General features: G+C 44.1%; 1 protein-coding gene across 6 annotated transcripts in view; it reads right to left on the bottom strand.

The window, feature by feature from the left end:
- Positions 1-1,904: 1,904 nt before the first annotated feature.
- The window catches only part of SH3PXD2A (SH3 and PX domains 2A), a 285,081-nt gene continuing 262,198 nt past the window's right edge, over positions 1,905-24,787 (bottom strand). For 3 of the 6 annotated variants that reach the window (XM_064144442.1, XM_064144444.1, XM_064144443.1), the window contains 5 exons: positions 19,354-19,688; positions 18,066-18,115; positions 17,842-17,856; positions 15,909-16,028; positions 1,905-15,776 (listed from right to left, as the gene is read on the bottom strand). In XM_064144442.1, the coding sequence (XP_064000512.1) occupies positions 13,881-15,776; positions 15,909-16,028; positions 17,842-17,856; positions 18,066-18,115; positions 19,354-19,688 (2,416 nt within the window). In that variant the 3' untranslated portion in view covers positions 1,905-13,880. The remainder of the gene's footprint in view (positions 15,777-15,908; positions 16,029-17,841; positions 17,857-18,065; positions 18,116-19,353; positions 19,689-24,787) is intronic. The other 3 variants (XM_064144446.1, XM_064144447.1, XM_064144445.1) reach the window with 1 other exon arrangement.

Raw genomic sequence — 24,787 nt, 5'->3', positions numbered from 1 at the left:
ACTCATTTACCCACAGGATATTTAGGCAGTGCTATAGCATGTGATGGTGGTGTAGCCCCATGCTAAAATGAGGGCTGCATACATGCAATGGCATTCTCTACTGCAGGACCAAAACATTGCAGCCCTGCTTCCCAAGGTGGCAGCCTGGCACTGTGCATGACCCATTTTACCTACAGATGTGCAAACTCAGGCAATGTCGCTCTACACAGGACACTCCCAGAGCCAGATTGGGACCTGAAGTGCTAGAAACCCACCTCATTTCTTCTCCACTTAATTACAGCTCCTATTACAAGTACTCCCCTACTGTCTCCCCTAACACACTACCTTCTGCATCCCTGAGGTATGTCTCACATAAGCAGCAAAGATTCATAAGGAGAAACTGTTCAGTTTTACCCGTCTGCTGCTTCAGACAGCATAGAACTTTTTCTGCCTAGCTGTCTGGGGCCTCCAACCTCCAAGGTGGGATGAAAGTTGTCAGCAGGGCCCAGCAGCCTTGCAGGATTGGACCATAATAACCCATGCTGAAGCACTGTCTGCATGCAGAGGTGTTAAAGGGTCATCCCAGCCTACAGAGCAACAGAACTGGAGGGCCACCCACATAACAGTGTGCTTTTCTTCTTATTTTTGGATCTGATGTCACATCCCTCTGCAAAAAAGCAAACCATAACAGAAAACAAACTAACCATCCTGACAGGGTATTTAAACCTTAAGACCTTGCTCAACACAGACAAAAGGTCTTCATGTTTGAGGGCTGAGGTCAGCAAGCCATAAAGCTTCACGGAGTAGAAAAGAGACAAACTGTAGGGTACAATAACAACTTGAGGCCAGAGGACAAGAGAAGTTCCTTTATCCATTTCAGCCTCAGCTGAAATTTGCAAGTTGTAAGTTATTCTGGAGATGCTAAATTCAGTGGTTGGACAAACATAAGCAGAATTAAAACAGTATCACAGCATCATCAGGGTTGGAAGAGACCTCACAGATCATCAAGTCCAACCCTTTACCACAGAGCTCAAGGCCAGACCATGGCACCAAGTGCCACGTCCAGTCCTGCCTTGAACTGCCCGAGGGACGGCGACTCCACCACCTCCCCGGGCAGCCCATTCCAGTGTCCAATGACTCTCTCAGTGAAGAACTTTCTCCTCACCTCCAGCCTAAATCTCCCCTGGCACAGCCTGAGGCTGTGTCCTCTCGTTCTGGTGCTGGCCACCTGAGAGAAGAGAGCAACCTCCTCCTGGCCACAACCACCCCTCAGGTAGTTGTAGACAGCAATAAGGTCACCCCTGAGCCTCCTCTTCTCCAGGCTAAACAATCCCAGCTCCCTCAGCCTCTCCTCGTAGGGCTTGTGCTCAAGGCCTCTCACCAGCCTTGTTGCCCTTCTCTGGACACGCTCAAGCATCTCAATGTCCCTCCTAAACTGGGGGGCCCAGAACTGAACACAGCACTCAAGGTGAGGTCTAACCAGTGCAGAGTACAGGGGCAGAATGACTTCCCTGCTCCTGCTGACCACACCATTCCTGATGCAGGCCAGGATGCCACTGGCTCTCTTGGCCACCTGGGCACACTGCTGGCTCATGTTCAGGCACGTATCAATCAGCACCCCCAGATCCCTCTCTGTCTGGCTGCTCTCCAGCCACTCCGACCCCAGCCTGTATCTCTGCATGGGGTGGTTGTGGCCAAAGTGCAGCACCCTGCACTTGGAGCTATTGAACCCCATCCCATTGGACTCTGCCCATCTGTCCAGGCGGTCAAGGTCCCAAATTTGACCGGGACAGCACTGACAATAAATTGAAACAAACAAACAAACAAACAAACAACAACAAACCCAACCCAACAACAACAAAAAAAACCCAAACAACCAACAAACTCTAAAAACAAACAAACAAAAACCCCCAACTGGGTCACAATTAAAAAGGTCAAAAATTTTATTTTTCTTTAGAGCATGAGGCAATGTAAACAAAATACCAACAAAACCCAACAACAACAACAAAAATCACAAGTCAATTCTTACAGTCTGCAAGCATTTGAAGCTAGAGTACCCTTTTCCCACCTCCCACCACAACACTGCAAGCCTGCTCCAATGTTACCAAGCAACGATTCTGGACTCTAAAGGTTGAGTTTTGCCATGTCCCAAGCTGGGACTGAATTTCTCATGTAATAGAGGACACTGCATCTGTTTTTATTAAACACTTTTAGAAAGTCCAACAAAATATAAATACTAGAGACAAAGATCGAATTTAGCACCACCTTTGGTCCAAGCAATCAGTTAACTGGGAGATGACAGATACAGTCTGTGTAGCAAGCCCTTTCTGCCTTAGTCTTTGGACACATCAGAGGTTCCTGTTGCAAGAACTTGTATTAACTCTGAGAAAACAGCCCTCAAGCTCTGTCAGCCCCTCACAACCTCCCTCAGGTCCTGCACACACAGAGAGGAGAGCATCATCACTCTGCAGCAGTGCACAGCACCACTTGGCAGAGCCCTGTGAGACATGGCCAAGGGTCTAATCCTGCATTGGCCTTGCAGAGCTCTGACTTCAGACGTGGCTGAAGAATAGTAAGGGCAGAGACAACGTGCATCCTGAACGTTCCTATTGACTGGCATCTGTCACCCTCTAAAATGTGGCAGAGGCTGCATCACTTGTGTGCTGCCAGGGTGTGTGCTGGCAGCTGTCTGGAAGGAGCTGATGTTGCCTAAATGCAAGTCATTTCACATATCTGAAACATGCACAGCAGAGCATTTTCATCAAACTTAATTTTACTCCAGGCCCTTTTAATGCTCATCTTTTCCAACACACACACACACACCCCAGATGCATGGCTATGTATTTTTGCAGAGAGGCATCACTAGCCAGCTGTTGTGCCCCAGCACTAGTATGGGCCCAGAGACTGTCACAAGGATCTGCTACGATCCTAGGAGAAAAATTAAGTTAATAAAGCACCTGGCAATGTTTTACATTTAGTGCATCTCCATACTCTATGAGTCCCCAGAACACAATCTGTCTTCTCCTCCAGGCATTTCTGAGAAATCCTAATTAACCATTATTAAATGCAATTCAATTCCAAGACAACACCAGTTCTAACAGATGCCTATAGAGAAATACCGAGATCTACTTTGCATTTCCTATGTCATGTTAAGAGACCCGCACAGAATTTTCACCTTTACAGACGCAGACATGATTAAAACACTCCAAACGAATGTTTGTGTTTCCCTCACTGCTTGATTGCTTTGTATCGCTTTGCAGTTCTCCGAGCAAGCAGCTGGGCGTGGCATGGAGTCACAGAGAAGAGTGCAGCACTTCCCTTGCAGCCCCTGTCCCACTCAGAGCAGCAAAACCCTGCGACCAAGGCAGCCATGCCTGTGCCATGAGCAGACACAGGCTGATGTGATGATATCCAACCCCGCATTTACTGCATTTGGCCTATGATATAACCATGAGGACCCGTTCTGGAGTGGGCACAATAGCCAAGCAAGCCCTGTAAGTCAGGTTTAGGGGGATGCTTTGCACAACTGTGCAACCCCACCACTGTCAAACCCACAACAAATGGAAACATTATTCTATGATGGTGTCATTCATTCTCCCTGGGACAGAACTGGAACCAAGCCCACAGTACCGCTGCATGCATCACCTAAATTATCACATCTTCAGCTTATCTGTGCTAAAGCTTGAGGGGTGTTTCCACTGGGTCACTTGGCAATAAGCAGAGCTGTTTTCCCCACTGATAATGCATCTTTTGTGTTGGCTCATAGAGAAGTTACTGACATTTGTTAACTGGTGCTCTAATCTACATCGAATCTATCATATTTGCTTGTAGTCTCAGGGAGCACTCACGAAAAGGTCTTGTTTTGTGCCAGTTCAGACAGACCCCTCAATTAACAATACCTTTTGCCATCAATAGCAAAATGTACTGATAAGTGGGAGTTTAAACAAAAAAATAGTAATTTTTCTGGGTTTCAATTCTACTGGGATGACTGAGAAAGGCAAAATTTCCAATCACATATACAATTTCCTTTTCTAGGAAAACATCTCAGAGACCCAAACACATCTGGACCAGAAGCTGTTCACTGTACAAACAGTTTTATCCAACAGGTCACCCACTTGAGCTCATTAAACAAAACCTGCACTTGCATTGGCATGAGGCTGTAATTACTACTTCTGTCTCTAGGTCACATTTGCTGTAGCTGTGCTAAGAAGTGATGCCAAAAATGTCAAAATATCTATCAGCTGAAAAGAATCAATACGTGGCCAAAAGCTCCAACATCTGCATGATGAACAATATTCACTCCACTACCTTCAGTGAAGCTGGCTCACAAGCCACAAGAAAAATACTGTCCAAAGCTGTTACCACAAAAAAAGGGTTTCCCCAGACCCAATTTCTTCCTCTCTTATTGCAACCCAAACCAAACTGAATGGAATCCTGCCTATAAACTCTCTTGAAAAACAGCAAAAAAACCTCTCAGTTATTCCTTCTCACATACACTGCAACAGAAACCACACCAACGTCAAGACTTTTTTCCTAAGCAAAACAGAAAAGTTCCCACGTTAACAACTGAAAAAAACAAAGCCAACCAACCAAAAGTCACCAACTTGACTACACACACTAAGACCAGCCACACATTTCTCTACCTCTGGTCACCGACATACTCTCCCAAGCTCCCACCAGGTACGTTCCCATCACCCGACTACTACAAAACAGAGCGTTACACCAACACAGAAATGACAACAGCTCCTAGCAGCCTCATCAACACCATCAACCATCCAGGAAAGCCACTGCAAAACCTCACTTTGACCAGGCCTAGACTGATTCCTGCCCCTCTCCCTCCCATTCCCCCCTTCCTGAATACAAATCTGGGACAGCAAAACTTTCCAGACACCTGCAATTGCTTTGCTAACAACTGCTCACAGCCATTTCAGCTTTTATTCAGCAATAAGTAACTGACTAGCCACCGCTTCCAGAGATCCTTTGGGCTAATTAATGGCTTCAGAAAAAGCTACAGATGTACACCAGCCAGCTGAGTAGCTTTCAGTGCCACCCACCTTGCCTTATCTGCATCCAAACTTTAGCCTAAGCAGCAATCAAATGGAGGGCAGGACTTCTCCTAGCACAAAATGTGATTGCTGAGTCTTAACTGAGGAGGATCATCCGCTTCATTCTCCTCAAACACTGCAAGCAGCACTGCTACCTGCAACTAAATCTGCAATAGAGGACCAGCACCGATGCAGTGTGACATTAGCCAGACAGCAGAAATGCACCTACTCTGCACACTGTTGCCTCCACGAATAGTCAGCACAAAAAAGTCATTGTAACGCTGCACACACTTGGACTTGCAAGGCTGGATGGTTCCAAGTCGCCACGAGTAACAACCGAGCCTTTTCAGCAAGCTTAGTCAGCATACTTACAAGGCAAAACTTGCTTGAGACTGGAAACAACTACAACTCCCTGCCTCACCAGGAAAACGCAAGGCAGGAAACAGTTAAGTCACTCACTCGCTGCAATATTTAATGTCTAAAAAAAAGCCCCACCAGGTTTATTTTTAGTTCCTTTTTTACTATTCTGGTTCACTAATTGTTACAGGCTAAGTTCCAGTGACTGCACTACTCTCTTCTGTCCTGCTTCTAGGAGACAGAAACAAACCAAATGCAGGGGAGACCTAGAGTCAGAACAACATTTGATGCCCCCTCAGTTTAACCCTCCAAAAGGTCAATTGTTAGATTTTGTGGTGACCCAGAAGTAGTTCAAGAACAAGCTCTCAAACCACAGAACTGTTTGCACAGAGAAAGCTGCCATGCTTAAATTTCAGACATCAAATACATAGCTTTGAAGGGGAGTATCTGGAGAAGCCCAACACATACATTTTAACACTTTTTAACATTAAATGTTATAGTGAAAAAAAAAAAATCTCCTACAGTGCCAAGTGATTCTTCCTCTCCTCTGTGCTCCAAGCAGGGACCAAGAAAGACAGGTACCATTGTAACCAAATAACCCTGAGCATCAGGAAAAGGTCCAAACATGTTCCCAGAAGTGCCACCAGCACAGGGCTGTTTCACAGAAGGCCAATGCAGACAGATTCGCAACGGCCACCGCCGCCTACTTCATCAGCTGAACCTCCCAGACACAAACTGCCTCAACTACAAGAAACACATAATCCACATTTGTCTTCCTGTGGTGGATCATTGGCTTCAGGATATAGATTGCCATAGTATATCGTGGAGTGAAGCCCCAACTTCCCTTAACAAAGAAAAATTCTAACACAGAGCAGTGATGTATTAAAACCATTTAAGCAGAGAAAACACCTGCAGTGTCAAAGTAATTCATAGCCTTCTTAAAACATCTTTTGTCCTTGTTTTTTTTATCCATTTCCCCCCTGCCAATGGAGTTACATCTCATTCATTTCCAAATTAACCATGTAATTCCCATTACTTTAATTGAGTAACAAACAGGAATCTCAACTCAGGACGGTAGTGGCTGATGCTGACAAGAACAGGTCTGTAAAATGCCAGTGTGAAGCTTTCAACCAAATTTATTTGGTTTTGGTCTTTTTTTTTTTTTTTAATAAACACAAAACAAAACAAAAAAAAAATTGCACTCTCCAACTAGAATTAACACTACCTTGATGCAAGAACAAATGAAGAACAGTATTGATGGGACCAGCCCAGCCCTGACATAATAAAATGGGGAAACTAACTTGTTCTGCCTCTGTTAGTCAGGTCCGCACACGGTGCGGCATGGCTTTTACTCCAAGAGTCACTGCAGAGCCCCAGCCCTGATGTGAGGGCACCCTAGGAAAAAGATCCCCTCATTCCACCCTTGGCAATACATGCACACCCCACAAACCTGACACCCCAAACTAGAGTTATGGGTGACTTTTTACAGACATCTGTGCTTTACTTCAAGTTGGGTCTAAGGAGGCGGGGAGGAGTTAAGGAGCTGGGAGAAGGAAAAGCAGCAATGGCAACCTACATCCCAACCCCAAATTAGCTGACTGTGGGGGCTTATGGATCTATCCCTACATACAGTACTTTGAGAATCACAGACACACACGACAGACATGACTACGGAGCAACACAGACAGACAGAAAGAGAAATACAAGCATTGGGCTGAGCTAGCAGATGCCATCAAATGGTTTGAGGGTGCAGCCACATCCCTCATGCATCACCACATTGCTGGTTCCTGTTTCTGTCAAGCAACTAAAGCAAATGAAGACAAAATAACTTAGACAACCATGTTCTCAGACCATCCTATTGTGCTGTTGGCAGCTATCAAACACTGCACTTCTACACAGCATGCTGGGACATGGCTAAATAGCATCTGAAGTTGCTAGGGAAGGAGCCACTGGTGATGGGAAGTCACCAGCAAATAGCAGCAAAGCTCCAGTTGAGTTTTAAAAGCTGCAAGACCTGCAGGGAAGTGGGAATAGTGGCGTGGCAGCACCGAGACACAGTGGTCCTGTGCATCCTTTAAAGGTGTAGAAACTGAGAGCATCATGCTTGCTTTTGCAGAGGAGAAAGGCCCATGCCAAGCACCCACAGCACACTTTGCTCCACTGTGGGTCTTCTGCCAGCTTAACTCTGCTGATGCTTGTAGCCTTCTTGTCAGTTTAGGCAAGAGCTTGTGAAAGAATTAAGCTGGCTCCTCAAAACCAAGATAATTTGTTAAGTATTGGAGGGTTTCCAAAATCACATAACTGACACTATTTAAGTACAGCTGCAGAATTCAGGGTTTTTTTTGTCTGATGCAGAGGTCTCTGGGTAATATCAAGGCCTGATTGACAAAATTAGGAATAGCAGGAAAATGGCATGTCAATAGCATGTCTTCCTCAGAGACATGAACTAGAGCCACAGAAGATGTACTTCCCAGAGCTCAGAGAATCAAAAGCTCTGGCTTTCACATTTCTCTTGCATCTTACAAAACAGTCCAGTTTTTAAAGGTAGTAGACATTACTGCTACCTGGAAAGTCACATTATTTTGAACAGATGGAAGGTCTCCTTCCATTTAAATGAGATTTAAGACAAAACCTTTTTCAAAGAGCAGTTTTGTCATGGAGGGTGGCAAAGCCCCTGAAAGGTCCCCATCCAACTTTATTTCAGACCCGAGACATCAGCCTTAGCAAGCTGAGAAATACCAAATGAACATCCAAATCAGCTGTGAAATTCTGCAGGTGAGAACTAATCCAGATAAAACATGGACTTTTTTTTTTTTTTTAATTAGGTTAGCAATAGGGAAAGAAAAGAAATAAGAATCTGTAAAAATAACAGCTATGAAATTCTGCAGGTGAGAACTAATCCAAATAAAACGTGGACTTTTTTTTGATTAGGTTAGCAATAAGGAAAGAAAAGAAATAAGGACCTGTAAAAATATTCCCATGGCTCTTGCAATAAATACAAGGAACAATACAGTATCAAAAGTTAGGACTGCACCAGCAGAATTATTTTCCCTCCTGAGGTTATCACCAATTCAGATGCATAACAGAGGACACAAGCAGCAAAGACATACAGAAAACAGTATTGTGCATGGACGACAACCAGAGCGTTTCAATTATAGCTCAGAAGTCCTGCATGGATAAGGATGTTAATGCACATTCTACACGTCATTCTGGCAGCATGCTGCACAATCCTTACATTTTCCATAACTGGTGATGTTGGTCTGTCTGGTTTTTTTTTAAATGCAAAAAACCCCACTCATTCCCACCCCAAACCACCCCAGCCATCAGTCCCTACCTGCCTAAGGGTCCTGTTTTCATCCAGCCACCCCCTCTCCTGCATGTCCCTTTCCCCTTCTGAGTGCACGAATAGAGAATTGCAAATGTTTCACACTGCACGTTCCACTCCAAGTCCTGGATGAGGGGCCTGTTTATTCTATGAATATTGCACTTATCCACTCACTGGATTTGTTTTTTGTGTGTTTTTTTTTTTTTTTCCCTCAAGACTGTAGAGTATTTGGGAAAAAAAAAAACAGGAAAAAAATAGCAGGATACAACACAGGAAAATATGAGTTATTAACAAGCTATCTATGAAGATCTAACATTAAATAGTACTAGCTCTATTCTGTTAATACTAGTAATATGAAAATAATGAATGCTTTATCAAATTCCCTTCTTTCCATATAAGATAAAAGCAGTAACTTTTTTTTGTTGTTGTTTGTTTGTTTGTTTCTAACTGAGGAAAGCAACGAATATAGGTTACAATACGATACGATTCGTTAAGATCTGAAAGTGATGAAAACAATTATATAATGCCTTCGTCAAACTTGATAGCGTCAAGAAAGGCTGTGGGGTGTGCATCCACCACAGCCAAATCCATTTGTTAGTTATGCCCAGGCAGAGGTGAAAAATCTGTTTTTAAGAGTCTGTGAGCCAATTTCATTCTTTCATTATTTTGTGTTTGCTACTACTGTAAAAATTCCTGTGGACATATCATTGAAGTCTCTTGCCAGGCACCCAGCGCATCTTTTCTCTTGAGAAGTCTGGCTTGCAATGGATGACTACCCCCACCTGCTGCAAGGTGCAAGAGCTAAAACAACGAATAGGAGTTGCCTCCCATAGGGAAGGGCTGCTAAGCCAGGAAGGAATTAATTACTCTTGGCGTTATGGGGAAGTGTTTTGAAAGGGGAGACAAGAGAAGCTTAGCGATTAAACTTTTCAGGCATTATATAAACCTCAATAACGAACTCAGAAGTGCTCATTATTATTAAAGTTGCAGTATACAGCAAGACACAATTTTCACATTCTTCACTTTTTTGTTCTCTGGCACTGAAGTTTGGATTTTTCTGCTGGTCCAAATTCAAGAGTTTTGGTAAAGCACGGACAGTGGGCGAGAGCACTGCGGTGCCAGCAGCCGGCTCCCCCCCCCGGAGGAGGGCCTCCTTCAGCTGCAAATGGCTTTGCCCAAGCCCTGCAGAGCTCTTCCTCTTAATCTGGTTCAAAAATAAACCAGAAAAAGATTCAATTTAAACAGTACTATTGATTTCTGCATCGAGTGTTCACTGAGGTGTACGTTACACTTAAATATTGCTCTTGATCCAGTGTCAGTTCTGACAAATTTAGTAAACAAAGCTTAAGGCGACATCAACATTTTAGAAAAGAGCTAAAACACTTCTAGCATTACACTGCCCTCTGAAGCACCCTGCCAGGCTTTGCTGCCCTGCAGTCAGCTTTTCTGCTTTAGCTTAAGGCTCTGTTTCTCTGCTAACAGTAGAAAGGACTTGCTATTTTGGGCGTCAGTGGAGCTGACCAAAACTAGCTGCTTGCTAATGGAAAACCCAATTATTTTCCTGATCTCTCGGATGAAACAATCAAAAGAGAGATTAGTGAGAGATGCTGTGACAATGGTAAAGTGGGGAGGGGTGGGGCAGAAAATCTGCACTGGGAATATTTGCTTTAAAATTGCCCTTTAAAACACAAGCAGTTAAACTAGCCACCAAATAAAGTGAAGCCCAAACTTAGGCGTTCCCAACAGGTGGCAAGTCCTATGTGCCAGGCTGTGGCCCACATACATTTCTAGCATCGAGTAGCTCATTTACACCCCCTGGTTTTTTGCTGGTGCAGTTGAGGGCAGTGGGAGGAGATAGACCATGAGCCTGTCTACAGGCTTTGACCTCTACTTGGGGGACCATGAAGCCTTTGAGACAGGCTAGAGGAGAAACTGAGCCATAGGACACTGAGCTGCTGCTTGAGAAAACCTTAGCAGTACAGCAGACATCCTCACACTGCATCATCCCCTGCACAGCAAAAAACACCTCCCTACAAAAGCCAGACTTGAAGTGAGCCAACAAGACGGCAAGGGAGCGGTGGCACAGGCTGATGGCTGTTGTTACAGAGCTGGCCTGTGTTTCACAGGCAGATCCTGAAGCCTTCACACTAACTTGAGCCTTGTGTCGAGCCTACATCTACCAGGGACCAGCCTCATGCAAGGCACACAACAGCCAGGCACCACAACTGTCTGCCAAAAAGGGCTTTGCTACCCCAAACCCTGCAAGGACTCCAGCAGTTCAGAGGTGCTCTGGGCTCGGTTTTGCTGGATGTAAGTGTGAATACTTCTAGTAGTTCAAGCTCTCCCATCTGCCTGCTGATTCCCTCTCCCTGGGTAAGGGATCACATCACACTGCACCGTACTTGGAGAATTCAGTGGCTCAATGCAGAAGATCTGGGAACTGTGCTTTTTACATCCCCCCAAAGAGATGACCTAGTGGGAATGTCTTTAAAAACAAAACTATTTTAAATAATAAGTTAATTATTAATAAATATGTGCTTCAAGAAAATGATAATTATATACTGCACCTTTAAATAATGCACTTGGTTCTCTGCATTGGCTTCCATTTTGGGTTTATTGTTAAAGTGCACTAATTCAAAATAATGAACCACTTCCGCATCATTATTGTTGAAATAAAACCATAACAACATGGATACGAGTCACTAAATCACTACTATTAGTACTGCAATCTAGCAGATAACTCTATGTATTGCTCTATTTAATACTGTCCAGCAGAAGAATATAACACTTCTATTATAATCTCACAACAGCTCCAGCAGTCTTTTATGGCTGCTACCATATTAGTACAACTAAAAATGGGGAGAAGCATGAGTGACAGGGCCACAACGCCTCCGAGGCACATCCAGCAAGATGGAGCTAACTGGATCTAAGCATATATATATGTTATATGGTAAGACATTAAGGTACAAAGGGGACCCTGCACATTGCGATAGAAGCAGTTGTGCTGATATACCTCCTTCTCCTGCCACCACAATTTAAAGGGATCCCAACCAAACAGCCTCCCTCCCCACTTGGATGCAGAGAGCTGCTTGAACCACAGAACTGTTTGTAGCTAGTTGTGGCCCCTGGATGTCGTTTCAGCTAGCAAAAGGGTATCAGTCAGGCTAGCTGTAAGCAGCTCCCTCAGTGTTACCATAGAAATCAATAAAACCCTAAATCGTAACAAACAAACCCAAATAAAACCCTCCCACGACCCCCCCCCCCCCCCATCAAACAAACAAGAAAAAAATCAAAAAGAAGAAGAAGAAGAGGAAGAAGAAGAAGACAAGACAATAACAATGTGTAAATTGTGTAATTTTCTTTTCTTGGCAGAGAAACATCCCCAGTAACACATGACATTGTTATGCTGTTTTACCCAGGATTTTAAAGCCTCCATAACCTTTACCTTGTAAGCCAAATCAGTGTGAAACTCCATTGGAAAAAAAGGCTGTGTTACCATTTTGTGTAAACCAGTAGTGAAATGGCCTGGCCCCTCCTCCTAAAATCAGATTTACAATGCTGCCTAAAACTCAAAGGAACTAGATAGAGAGTGATTAACAAGGCCATTAAAAAACCCCACGACTTCCTTGTGTACAGTAGAGATTTAGCCAATGATGTTTACAGTACAAGAGTTGGCTACCTCACCAGTAACTCCATATTCCTAGCTTTTTCCAATGGATACCTCTTCCCACCATGTGTCATACTTCCAATCATGAGTCCAGAAAGGCAAACAGAAACAGCATTAGAAGAGGCAGCTTCCAGGTTAGATGCACTCACTGTAGACCTAATTGCTTTGATAACAAATCTCTTGAGCCAGAGGCATACTTTTCCAGGACAAATGTACTTTCTGGATTCAAGTGGGAACAGAAACACATATTTGACTCCTACTTCAGTTTTAAGTGTGGGTTTGTTTGTTTTTTTTTAGTAAAACAAGTCAAGGAAAATTAAAAAAAAAAGGAGAAAGAAATAGTAGTAAACCCAGAATGCACAGAAAAGACAAAAATCAAAACACAGAAAACCAATTCCCCCAAAATATACAAATTAAGGATGTGCAGACTGAGTTTGATGGCTTCCCCCCCACGTTGTAAACAGCGATGTTGCAGAAGGTTACTGCTGTTTCTGACCAATGCCTTGGTGGGCCCTGCCAGCAGTCAGCACACTTGGATTCAGATCAGATGGCAAAACCGTATGTGACACGTTTGACAGCTTCACCCTTAGTGTCTTAAGGGACTTTTGTACATTTTGATATAATTATAACATTTTTGAGAAACCCAACCCTGGGAAGAGAATCAACCAGGTTCACCTGGCAGGAGTCAGGCACAGAACTGAACACCGAGCCTGGAAGGTAACCAATGTGCTTAAGCACGGGGTTGGTAGGTTTGTTTTCACAAGCACCAGTAGGCATCGCTGCCTTTGAACACCTGAAATTCCAACTTGAAGAACAAAACAGAAGGAAAGGAAACAAAAAGCCTCCAGCCAATACCACCTGATTGCCTTTTCTGGTGTTACCAGTAACAACAAAACACAGCTGAAGTCAGAACCCACATTTCTCCATGATGAGAAGGCTCCAACTCTTGACCAGCCAACTGTTGCAAAGAGTATAAAACCCCTGAACTTCTCCAAAGAATTAGAGTCCCTCTGCGTTTCAGAAACTTCCATTTTGCTTCTCATTGAGTTGCAGAAATGCATTCAAAACTCCTGGGTAGTCCAGGTACGGACCAGAATGACAAGAAAGGGAGTCACGACTGTAAAACAGAGTTTGGCACAAAACTCCCCAGGAAGATGCAGGTGCACTTCTCTCCCACAAAAGGCACACGTTTGGTTTCCTATCAGCGATGGGAAAGGTGGGATGTTATACCCTGTTACACATACAACATCATTAACAGCTTCACAAAAAGGCATTTGACTATGCTGCACCTTCCTCATAGTTCCTCAGCACACATCAACCCCACAAACCTCTCCAGAACACTGCAGATTTGTCCTCAGCATAGACTCCTTTGTCCCTCTGTACAAACCAGAGCACAGGGAAACGTCTTTTTGTGCAGCAATTGTTTTTTGTTGTTTGGTTGTTCTTTTTTTTCCACATGTACACAGCAGGAACAGTATAAATTAGGGAGGTTAAAGATATTGCAATATTAGTTCTTTTTCTCCAGGTAATTTGAGGGCACCCAGCCTTTGAATGGCTTCACACCACTCATGATCTGGCAGTACCACCAGCCATTCGGGTTCCTTTCGAGGACCTCCATGCAGACACCTTCCTGAAACCCTGCAGTCTCCTCATCCCCTTCATAGTCTGCAATGGAAACATAGATGTCCTTGAGATTGTTGTGGATGAACTGGGATTTCTCAATGGGCTTTGGTCTGACTGTGGACACAGGAATACCATTCCTCTGTGTAGGGAGGTTGGAGGTGGTCTCTGAGCCCTCTGTGCCTGAACGCTCAGGCTGCTTTCCCTTCACATCACCGGGCTGTGACCACGCGTTGCTGAAGGAGGAATTTCGACGGACGGTCCTCAGGTGATCTGTGGCCGTTAAAGACTCGTTTCTGCGCAAGGAGCACGACAGATTGTTGTCCTTTGGTGGTGGAGACACAAAGACTGACTGCGGACGGACGGCAAGTTGCCTCACACCGTTCCTCATTTTGACTGCCCCTGAGGGTTTTGAGAAACCGCCAGGAGGTTTGCTTGGGATGGGTGGCGTTGCACGTTTGCTCTGGTTGATGCTGTTCAAAGCTTGAACCCTCTTCTCTATCTTCTCCAAGCTGTTGGACTTATTTTCGTTTTTCCTGTTCCTGGCAAATGAGGCATCGGTCTCAGCCGATGTGGGTTCTTGCTGGCTATCAGGGACAGCCAGATAGTGGGAAGGAGCCCAGCCTTCCACGTCTCCGTATTTCAGGTACCACCACCCACTGGCTTGCTTTTCCAGCACTTCCACTTCTACTCCTGCTGGGAAGCAAATTTCAGAATCCTGTACCTTCTGGTATGAGTCAGTGGTCACATAGAAGCACCTGGAGTAATTCTCTTGCTCAGGTTTGGCTGGATGGCTAGAGCAGAAAATGCCACGGGAAGGGGCTGTAATGAGATCAGCTGAGCCCCTCCTAACAGGATCATCCTGATTCTCAGAGGCTGTGCGTGGAGGGCTCTCAGACTCTTCACTTCTTGAACCTTTAAGTCCACCTCTGAGTTGCCCAGTTGGCCTCAGCTGACGCCTTAAAGTGCTGATATCCATCTTCTCTTGGCTCTGAGAGTCTGCTTTGTTCAGAAAGGGTTTGGGCCTAACAATTGGCTTTGCTTTAATGGAAGGACTCTGCCCAGGTTCTTTCTTCATGCCTGTTCTTGGTATACTACGTAAGCCAACATCTGAAGCTGACCTTGGTTTTGTCTCCTCGCTCCTGGAATAATGACATTTTCCAAGATCTGACTGGATATTTTTCTCTGTCTTGAGCTTCACAAGTGGTGACTTGGGAGAGCTCAAACATGGAGAATTCTTTCGGATCAAAGAGAGAGAGGCACTCTTCTGAGAATCGGAGTCTCCACTGGATTCCTTGTTAGACAAAGCTTCTTCCACGTAACGCCTGAATCCCTCGTTCTCATAGATGGTCTCCTCTTCATGAGCAACATCTTCCGAAGACTCTCCTACTTTGAACTTTGCTTTCTGAAGCGATGACATGGAAGAGGGCTTGAGGGGCTGAAACAGTCGTTTTTCATGAGTGCTGTCCTCATGGTGACTTTCACTCACTTCGCACTCCGAGTCAAAGCCAAAGGCAGGCACATCATACTCAGGTTCTTCATATTTCAGCTTGTGGGGAGAGTCCTGGGTGTCTCCTGAGGAAACTGTTCCAGGAGTTGTTCCTTCTTCAGAGTCTTTTGGCTTACTGGGAGGTGCTGGGGGAGGAACTTTTGGGCGAGTTAGAGTACTGGTTCTTCTGTTTAAATTTGGCTTCTTCCTTTTGTCAATGTAAGATGCTGGGGCCCATCCTTCCTTCTCTCCAATCTGCACATACCACCAGCCCCCAGAATTCTTTTCTATAACCTAGGAGATGACAAGGAACGTGTTACTCAGACAAAAATATCAAACTATTGCTTTCCACTCCTCCTCTTTCAATCCAGTCCCCTACAACAGCCAAATATTACCATTTTTTCCAGTTGAATTGTTAAGGCTCACCTCTGCTTTTTGTCCTCCACGAAAACTTATGCCATCGGAGATGCAGGACTGGAACTCTGCAATGGTGTAGTATTCAACTTCCACAGAGGGCGGCTCTGGTGGTTTGGGCAGCTGAAAACCCTATGGCAAATAGGAAGTTTTGTTCAACCAAACCAAGAAACTGGGCTGTGCAGTGGTTTGAAAAGAAAACACATTTGCCTTTACTCACTAAAACTTTCTTCTTCCTGTGTTATTTCCTAATAACTGCCCATTTCTCCAGAGTGGAAGCTAAGGTGCTGATTTGGGCCTTTTCAGATACACACCGTTCATGTTGCTTTCACCAGCTAGTAAGAATTCTGATAATCTTTGGCTAAGCAGTAAAACGTTTGGCTGATGAGCCTTAAAGCTGCCATTCCAATCACAGTAACAAGAGCTCCTTGATTCTGAGCTTTGTCCAGAAAGAGACACTTCTGGAAGGCTTGCCACAACTGCAGGAAACTGCATCACAGTTCTGCCTACCATCAAAAACTGCCTTAAAATGTAATCTGACTTATCTGCTGGTGGATTTTTAAGCAATTTGAAATAGTCACTCATATATGCTCACATCTGTCATAGCAAGAGCAAGGATAATATCACAGACCACTCTCAAGGGCTTTGCTTAGCTAAAGTGACAGGAGAAAGGAAGGACTATCAAAAGATTACAGCTTCTTCCTGCAACGGAGACCCAGAACCTCCCCTCAGTCCCAACACAAGACACATTTAAATTCCATAGAGGCTCCACAAGAGGTAGGACACTGCTTTTTACAGTCATTCTGGCAGCACACCAAACTTCTCTAAAAGCTAAGTGCCTTTACATTAAGCTGTCACATTAGAGTTTGCTGCAATTATTTTCTGAAGTGATGAATGGGATGAGCCCTTTCAAGAATTTCAATATTGAAGGCTTTTCCCATTAGCACATTGCTCACGTACTGATGACTACACGATGGTGAAGCTTCACAGCTCATGGTGCTAACACAAGAACTACAGCACGTCAGGATCTCTTGCCACAGCCCAAACACAAAACGATCTCTAGTCATGAATGGGAGACAGGCAACTGGCACACTGTGGTTTCCTCACACGTCCCTCTATTTCTAAGACACCCTCGTTGTAACTAACAATCAATGTTTCATCGCACACGGCATGTGGCATTTCACAGCGAATGCATCACTGCACCTTAGGAACTGCATCTAACAATGTTGTAATTGGCTGTTTCTGCACTATAAATGCTGAAATACAGCCAAAGTGCAGCATAATAAAATGCCTTCACATAATGGGATGGTTTTGATTAAACAAAGATAACTGGAAACAGCAGGCACATTGTTTGACATGTATCTTCATTGTTTTTAGCATGGGATCAAGTGTAGTATTCTTGCCAAAAGAAAATCTATTTGTAAATAATGCACAGAGAAATTGGAAGAAAATACTTATGTGTTATTCATCTACTTTAAGAGGCATCTCAGCTGACAGAAAAATGACAGGTCACAAACAAGGGGTACAGCAATGATTAAACCTATGTATTCCCTAATTATAAACAAGTTATTAGTATTACTTTTGTGCAAATAGACTACTAAGTTCCTATCTGAACATGACACATCTGTGATTACCCTCAAAGCCAGAATTCTGGAAGCTCAGACCAATTTGAGATTAGGAGGTCTGGGACTTGCAGCACATATCCTTCCCTAAGATTCCAAGTCACTTTACAAATACACAAGAGTGACGCTTAGCCTCCTCGAAGAGGGTAGCAATGCAAGGAGGGGAGACTTTACCAGTTGATAAAGACAAGAGGAGGTCAAAACATGCAGCCTGAATTAAAGACATCCACAGGAATCTTAAACCTTTCAAGTCAGACGAACAGGCTTTAACGCACATGCACAGAACACAGCAGCTTCACAGTGTTTTTCTTTCAGTTCAGTACCTGTTTGGGTATTCCCTAGTTGGGGCAGCATTTTGAAAAACAGAAATTTCCAATTAACATTAGGATATCCAGAGGTCTGCTCAATATTTAAACAAAAAAAGTGAACAGGCAGACACATAAAGGACCTCCTAGATATCCACTCCACCTTGCAGAGCTGTAGAAAGTCTCACAAAGCATCCCCACACCTACCCCACTGCTAGCATATACCATAAACCAATACAAACCAGACTCGATTCTCTTCGCGGGGGCGGCCTTGTTCTTAGATTTGGAGAACCTGAGCAGGAAAGGGAAAAGGGAGAGTTTATTTAGCTTTGCAAATACTGCTAAGAACATTTTTCAGTGGCTCTCTGCTGTTCTGCACTTTGAGAACATTAGAAGTCAGTATTTGCAATATTTAAGGCATCCCTATGAAACAAGATGGGAAACTACGAGGGTATATTTGAAATACCAAGTTAGCTTAGCTATTCGTCTCAGCTAAGCCAGCAAATTTAAGAGGAAATCACTGCCAGAAAGTAGTGGATAGCATTTTCTGCTGGAACTGACCAGCTCCACTGGAGACTGGCCAGTAAAGAATTGGCCTAATACCTAATTTTCCCCCAGCAGTAAAAATAATCCACTAAATTAATAACACACTGTCCTCTATTACAGTATCTTACCGTTCCTTGCACGGATTAGCGTTAGCATCTGCATTTTGCCAGTGAAGTAGTAAAAACATTATAGAAACTTTCCCCTAGGAAAACAGCAGGATAAATGCAAGAGAAACATAGGTGGTCTCCTTGATTTTCACACACTATCACATCTTCTCCAGTACTGGAAGTGGGGGACATATTTTAATGAGTTTCAAAAGAAAATAATAGAATCTTTTCTGGGAAAAAGTAAGCATGTGCTGGCTAAGAGAAGGAAGAACCATCCAGTTCTTGTATGAAGTGAAGTGAAATTTTATCACTGTTGATGAAAAACCATGTCCTGGAATTCTTTCACATCTGCTGACAATTCAAAGACCTGCTTCAGTGGTCTCAGATATAAGGCCAGGACACACGAGACCTTTGCTGGCAGGCACTGCCAGCCATGAAAGGTAAAAAACAAAAACTCACAGGATGTTAGGGGTTGGAAGGGACCTCTGGAGATCTTCAAGTCCAACCCCTGTGCCAGAGGAGGACCACAGAATCTGGTGCAGGTTGCAGAGAAACACATCCAGACAGGGGTGGAAAGTCTCCAGAAAAGGAGACTCCGCAACCTCTCTGGGCAGCCTGTTCCAGTGCTTTGAGATCATCAAGTCCAACCCATCACCTAACACCTTTTATTTAACTAAACCATGGCACTAAGTGCCTTATCCAGTCTCCTTTTAAACACCTCCAGGGATGGCAATTCCACCACCTCACTGGGCAGCCCATTCCAATGGTCAATCACACTTTCCATGAAGAACTTCCTAACATCCAGCCTAAGCCTGCCCTGGCACAGCATGAGACCCATTTCAAGCCAGTGGAAACCCACACGACTTTACTGCCTTACTTATTTGAGCTCTTTGTGGTGCTATCCTTGCTATGGCTGGGGATCCCTGGGCCAGTTTGGAAGCCTGCTTGTCTGGGGTCATCATAGCATTGCCATTAGAGTCATTGCACAGGATGGGCAAACTGATTTCCTTCTTGGTGATATGGGTTTCTGCAGTGTCGTTTTCTGCTTGAGTCTCCTTGTCAGTTGATGATTTCTTGTTCAGCAGGTTACTGATCTCCATTATGTTTCCTATGATTTCCACTGGTCCAGTTAAGTTCTTTTTCCTGGATGGAAGATCATCTTTAGCCTTCTTCAGATATGATGCTGGGGCCCAGCCCTCTTTGCCCAGATACCTGCAGATGCAAAAGAAAACATTACCACATCAAACACAGCCTTCTCACACGTTCCAGGTATAACAGCTAAGGCAGACATGATGGATAACAACAAAATCAAAATTGCTGTTCTCATAGAAGCTTTTGGGACCTCTATTAATTTATTACCTATTGATTAGGCAGATCAAAGTCAGCAGAGTTAACAATGAACCGTGGAGTGCTGCCAAAAGCCACTTCTCATCCTAAGATGTCTCTCTGGCTAAGAAATACAACTACTCACAATGCAGGCAGCTTCACCAGTTTGTTTCATGCTGTATTTAGTACTAGGCAAACTCAGCACTTATCCACACAGCAGTGAAGCAAACCAGAGAGTAAAATATGTTAGTTTCAGTAATTCCTAGTGACATGTTAAAATGGAAAAGGGCTGAAATAAAGAGTGTACAAAGCCCAGTACAGAGCCCCTGCATCCACAGTTTATAAAGCCTGTGTGAAAGCCTTCCCTCCTTGCAATTATAATGAATGCTGCCCCTCCTCCCATAACTCTCAGCCCTGTATGATCTGCTTCTCTAATGGAGAACTAGGAGCTCAAACTACAGCAGCTTGCTCTAGCACTGCAAGGCTGAGAAGCAATTTGACTAAAGACAAATGTGCCTGATGGAGACTCTTCTTCCTGAACAAGCTAGAGGCTATTTGAAGAAATAAACTGGGAAATCTGAAGAGACACCTCAATGCAGTACACGTTCCCAGAGCACCAGCCCAGGCTGCTCAGGCTACACTTCAAACTGAAGTCATTCTTACACAACTGGGCTTTTGGGAAGATGGTTTTTCTAACTCCTGCCATTCCTAACACCTCAACAGGGATTTCAGATTACAACCAGACTCTAGGGAAGACAACGCGGATGAAATCTGCTTTCCCTAATGAAACCCAAACTGAAACCCTTCTCTCATTAATCTCTCAGGATATCCAAAGCAAGCACTTGAGCTGTAAGTGGGAAAGCAAGGCACCATTAAAATCCTGGGCACTGAGGAAACCTGCAGGAAATACAAAGGTTAAAATGGTAGGATTCTAAAGCTCCTTAGTGAAAACAGAAACTCATTAGACAGCAGAGGAAGAAGCTGGAAGAAGTTCTACATGGGAGGAGTGATTGTCCATTGGAACTGGCTTCCTGGGGAGGTGGTGGAGTCACCAACCCTGGAGGTGTTTAATAGGAAGCTGATGTGGCACTTGGTGCCATGGTTTAGTTAATTAGAAGGGTTAGGTGATAGGTTGGACTCGATGATCCTAGAGGTCTTTTCTGACCTGGTTAGTTCTGTGATTATGTGAAGCTAGAGAGCGAGGGAGGGTGTGTGTGTGATACCAACAAATCATTCCCTGGCACCTAAGACCTTTGTCATGCCAACACTTGGATTCTGAGGTTTGCAGTAAGGTTTCTACACCAAGGCACACCCTGGGCTTATTCACCACCTCTAGACACTCCAGAGTGGTACTGGGACTTTATGGGGAGAACAGTGGATCCAGAGGGGTGCCACAGAAATGATCTGAAGGCTGGAACACCTCTCCTATGAAGAAAGGATGAAAACATCATGGTTGTTCAGCCTGGAGAAAAGAAGGCTCTGGGTGCACCTTACTGCAGCTTTTTAGTACTTAAAGGGGGCCCTTAAGAAAAATGAGGACAATCTTTCTTGGCAGAGTGTGTTGTGAAGTATGAAGGATAATGGCTGTTAGGATGAGGGTGGTGAAACACTGACATAGGTTGCTCAGAGATGGGTCAGAGCCCCATCCCTGGAAACATTCAATGTCAGGTTGGATGGGGCTCTAAGCAACTACTTCAACTACTGATGTAGTTGAAGATTTCTCTGCTCATTGCAGAGAGGTTGGACCAGGTGACCTTTAAAGGTCTCTTCCAACACAAAGCATTCTATGGTTCTGTGAAATTGCAGTGTCCCTAGACTTCTTCACTGTTCTTCCAGTATGAAGGCTAATACAATTGCTGCACTAGTTAAGAATAACCACAAGGACTTTTCTGTCCAGGCTCATGCCTTTGCATCTACTTCCACGTAGGCCAGATACTGTTTATCCCTGCATACCTGCCTTCTCTCATACATGAAGGTAAAGATATGGGATCTCTCCTCCTCAGAGAGTTTAGTGACAAGTTTTTTCAAAGATTCTGGTGTCAAAGGAGAGGATTCCAACACCCTACTGCATGGACACTAACAAGAAATGGTGAAATGCTAATACCTTGATTTGACTTCAAACAGCATCCAGACACTGACACTGTGCTAAGTTACAATTTTTATCTGTTAAACCCTGACTCCCTTTTTCTGATAAGCCCTAAACCAAGCAAAAAAAAAAAAAAAACCCAAACAAACACAAACACCCAAATTACAACAACAAAAAAGAATATGCCCACAGGCCACATCCAGTATTGCGGCAGGGTATCTCTCAGTGCCATCTTCCAGCCCAGGGGACTTCTGTCTTCATCTACTTTTGCAGCTGATAGGCCTTTTGCAGAACTACTGACCAGTGCTTTCTGCTTTCTGTGCAGTGGGGAAGTGGTTTTAAAGGACATTTGTAACTTTACATGAGCTGGAAACGTAAAGGTTTTCAACTGCAAGAAAGCAACACTGGCCAAGGCATCAAGCACTCTGGTTCCAAAAATTGCTTTCCACAGAGTTTGATTGTGCAAAATCAGCAAGAAAACAGAGTTTACATCCGTCTTAGTTTGTGGGAGATTTAGCATGTTTAAGATCAGAAAGGCAGCCACAGGCAGGTTCTGTACTGACTTGTTAGTTCTCCTGCCAAGTGTACGTATGTGGGTCAGCCCATATAACCCTGCTGCTTCAGACACCTCTGGGTCTCACACAGCTTCTCCCAGTGAATAGTAGCTGCAATAGCTGGACAGTTAAAAACTCTGGGCAACATACACTCAATAGAGAGGCTATTGCTAGTTATTTCTTCCTGTGGCTTAGTAGATTCAGTCTGAAGTTAATGGTGAGAAGTTGTTGCCAGCAACTGCTGGTTTATTTGTGCAATGTCACGAAGAAAAACTACTCAGTCAAGTTACAAAGGCTTATGTTTTCATCAGAGTCCTTGAATTTGGTACTCTCAAAGCCCTTTGCAAATCCCAGCTTAGAAAACTACTTGATCTCCCTATTTTATGGGGCAAAGAACCAAAGCAACTGCTAATCAGCTTCAGAGAAGTCCTGAATGGGTAACGATCTTCATTTCACAGCTAAGAGCTGAATCACAAGAATCCTTCCATCATTTATATTCACAACCTACTGGAGACATTTCAAATCCCCATGTCACTGCAACTAACACCAATTGCACTTCATTCACATGGGCTGAACTCAGAATGAACAACAAAATGAAGATGCAGGTGAAGAACAAAAGCTTATTTAGAATATTGCTACTTAGCCTACGTTCCACTTGGTTGACATGAGACTAACTGATACAAAGAAAGGTCTAAATAATGGATACTAAATGCCAGGAAGAACACAGATCTGCTGAACTCAGCACAACAGTAAGAAGGATCTCAGGTCAGAGCCTTTGTTTCACCCTTCCAGAGTCCCACTCATTTATTCCCCCCTCTTCAAATTCACAATGCACACTGGACAAAAGGGAAGACACCAATACTGCCTCCAGCTTCTGCAGCACTTAATGAGAAGGACACAGAATTAAGTGCAGAGATTTGGTTCCTCAGTGATTCCAAAACCCTCCCTGTTTATATTACATGAAGGAAAAAACGGATTCAAACCATAGGAATGTTAAAAAAAAAAGTCAGAAGTGCCTCTGTGAGTCTGAGAGTAACATCTGCTTTCCAGCTCCAGAGCACTGGAATTACTCCAGAGGGAAGCAAACTAAGGAAAGGGGAAAAAAAAGAAAAAGAAAAGAAAAAGAAGGACAGGAAATGAGGATCAGCACATGGCCAGGAATGTGAAGAAATTACATATTTAAGGTGGAACAAGCTAAGGTCTTTAAGGTGGATTTCATTTGTAAGCTGCTGGATTTGTTTTTGTTTTTTACACATTGAAGTGTGTGTTCAGCCCAGCAGATGAGAAGACAGCAGGGCTCAACAGCAGTTGCTCCCTGCTGCCTTCTCCACTCACACTCAGTGCAGGCGAAGGAGTTGCTCTTTTAAGACACTCAATACTCAGAAAAGCACATTTCTGCAGAACAGGAATCCTTTTCTGAGTGGCACCCAACAGCACTTAGAGCAGTTTAAATTTAATAAACAGCATCAGAGGTTGGAGATCAGCTAGCTACTCAGGCTGCAAAGGACCAGCCTGCAGGGATGGATCATCACATCAGTATTTCCAAAAGTGTTGCCCATGGAAAAAAAGCAGTTCATTATTCCAGCAAGGCTGTAGCACCAGTCTAGAGCTGATCCAGAGCAGCAGAGAAGATGATGGCTGACATCCAACACACATTGCACACACATAGGGAGCACCTAATCCACCTTTCAACAAGAGAGGTTGCTCAACTCAAAATATCTCTTACAATAAAGCAGCCAAGGACAAGCTTGGAGTTCTGGAGCTCCCAAGACAAGAAGGACATCGAACTGCTGGAGCAAGTCCAGAGGAGGGCCACAAAGATGATCATTAGAGGGCTGGAGCACCTCTCCTATGAGGACAGGCTAGGAAAGTTGGGGCTCTTCAGCATGCAGAATAGAAGGCTTCAAGGAGACCTTATAGTGGCCTTCCAGTATCTGAAGGAGACGTACAGGAAGGCTGGGGAGGGACTACTTACAAGGTCTTGTAAAGACAGGATGAGAAGTAATGGGTCCAAATTGGAAGAGGGTAGATTTAGATTAGATGCTTGGAAGAAGTTCTTTACAGTGAGGGAGGTGAAACATTGAAAGAGATTGCCCAAGGAGGTTGTGGATGCTCCATTCCTGGTGGTGTTTAAGGCCAGGTTGGATGAGGTCTTGAGTGACCTGTTCTAGTGGGAGGTGTCCATGCCTCTGGTGGGGAGGTGGCACTGGATGATCTTTGAGGTCCATTCCAATCTAAACCATTCTATGATTCTATGCTGCATTCTGCAACTACCACTGAGTGGCTGAAGCATCCACAGCTCACCAGTGTAGCAGTCACTTCAACTGCTACAGCATATTTTATTG

Source organism: Pogoniulus pusillus, chromosome 6 (assembly GCF_015220805.1).
Source record: "Pogoniulus pusillus isolate bPogPus1 chromosome 6, bPogPus1.pri, whole genome shotgun sequence".
Taxonomy (NCBI): Eukaryota; Metazoa; Chordata; class Aves; order Piciformes; family Lybiidae; genus Pogoniulus; species Pogoniulus pusillus.
Note: the sequence above shows the minus strand (reverse complement) of the source record. Positions and strands in the feature narration are given on the sequence as shown.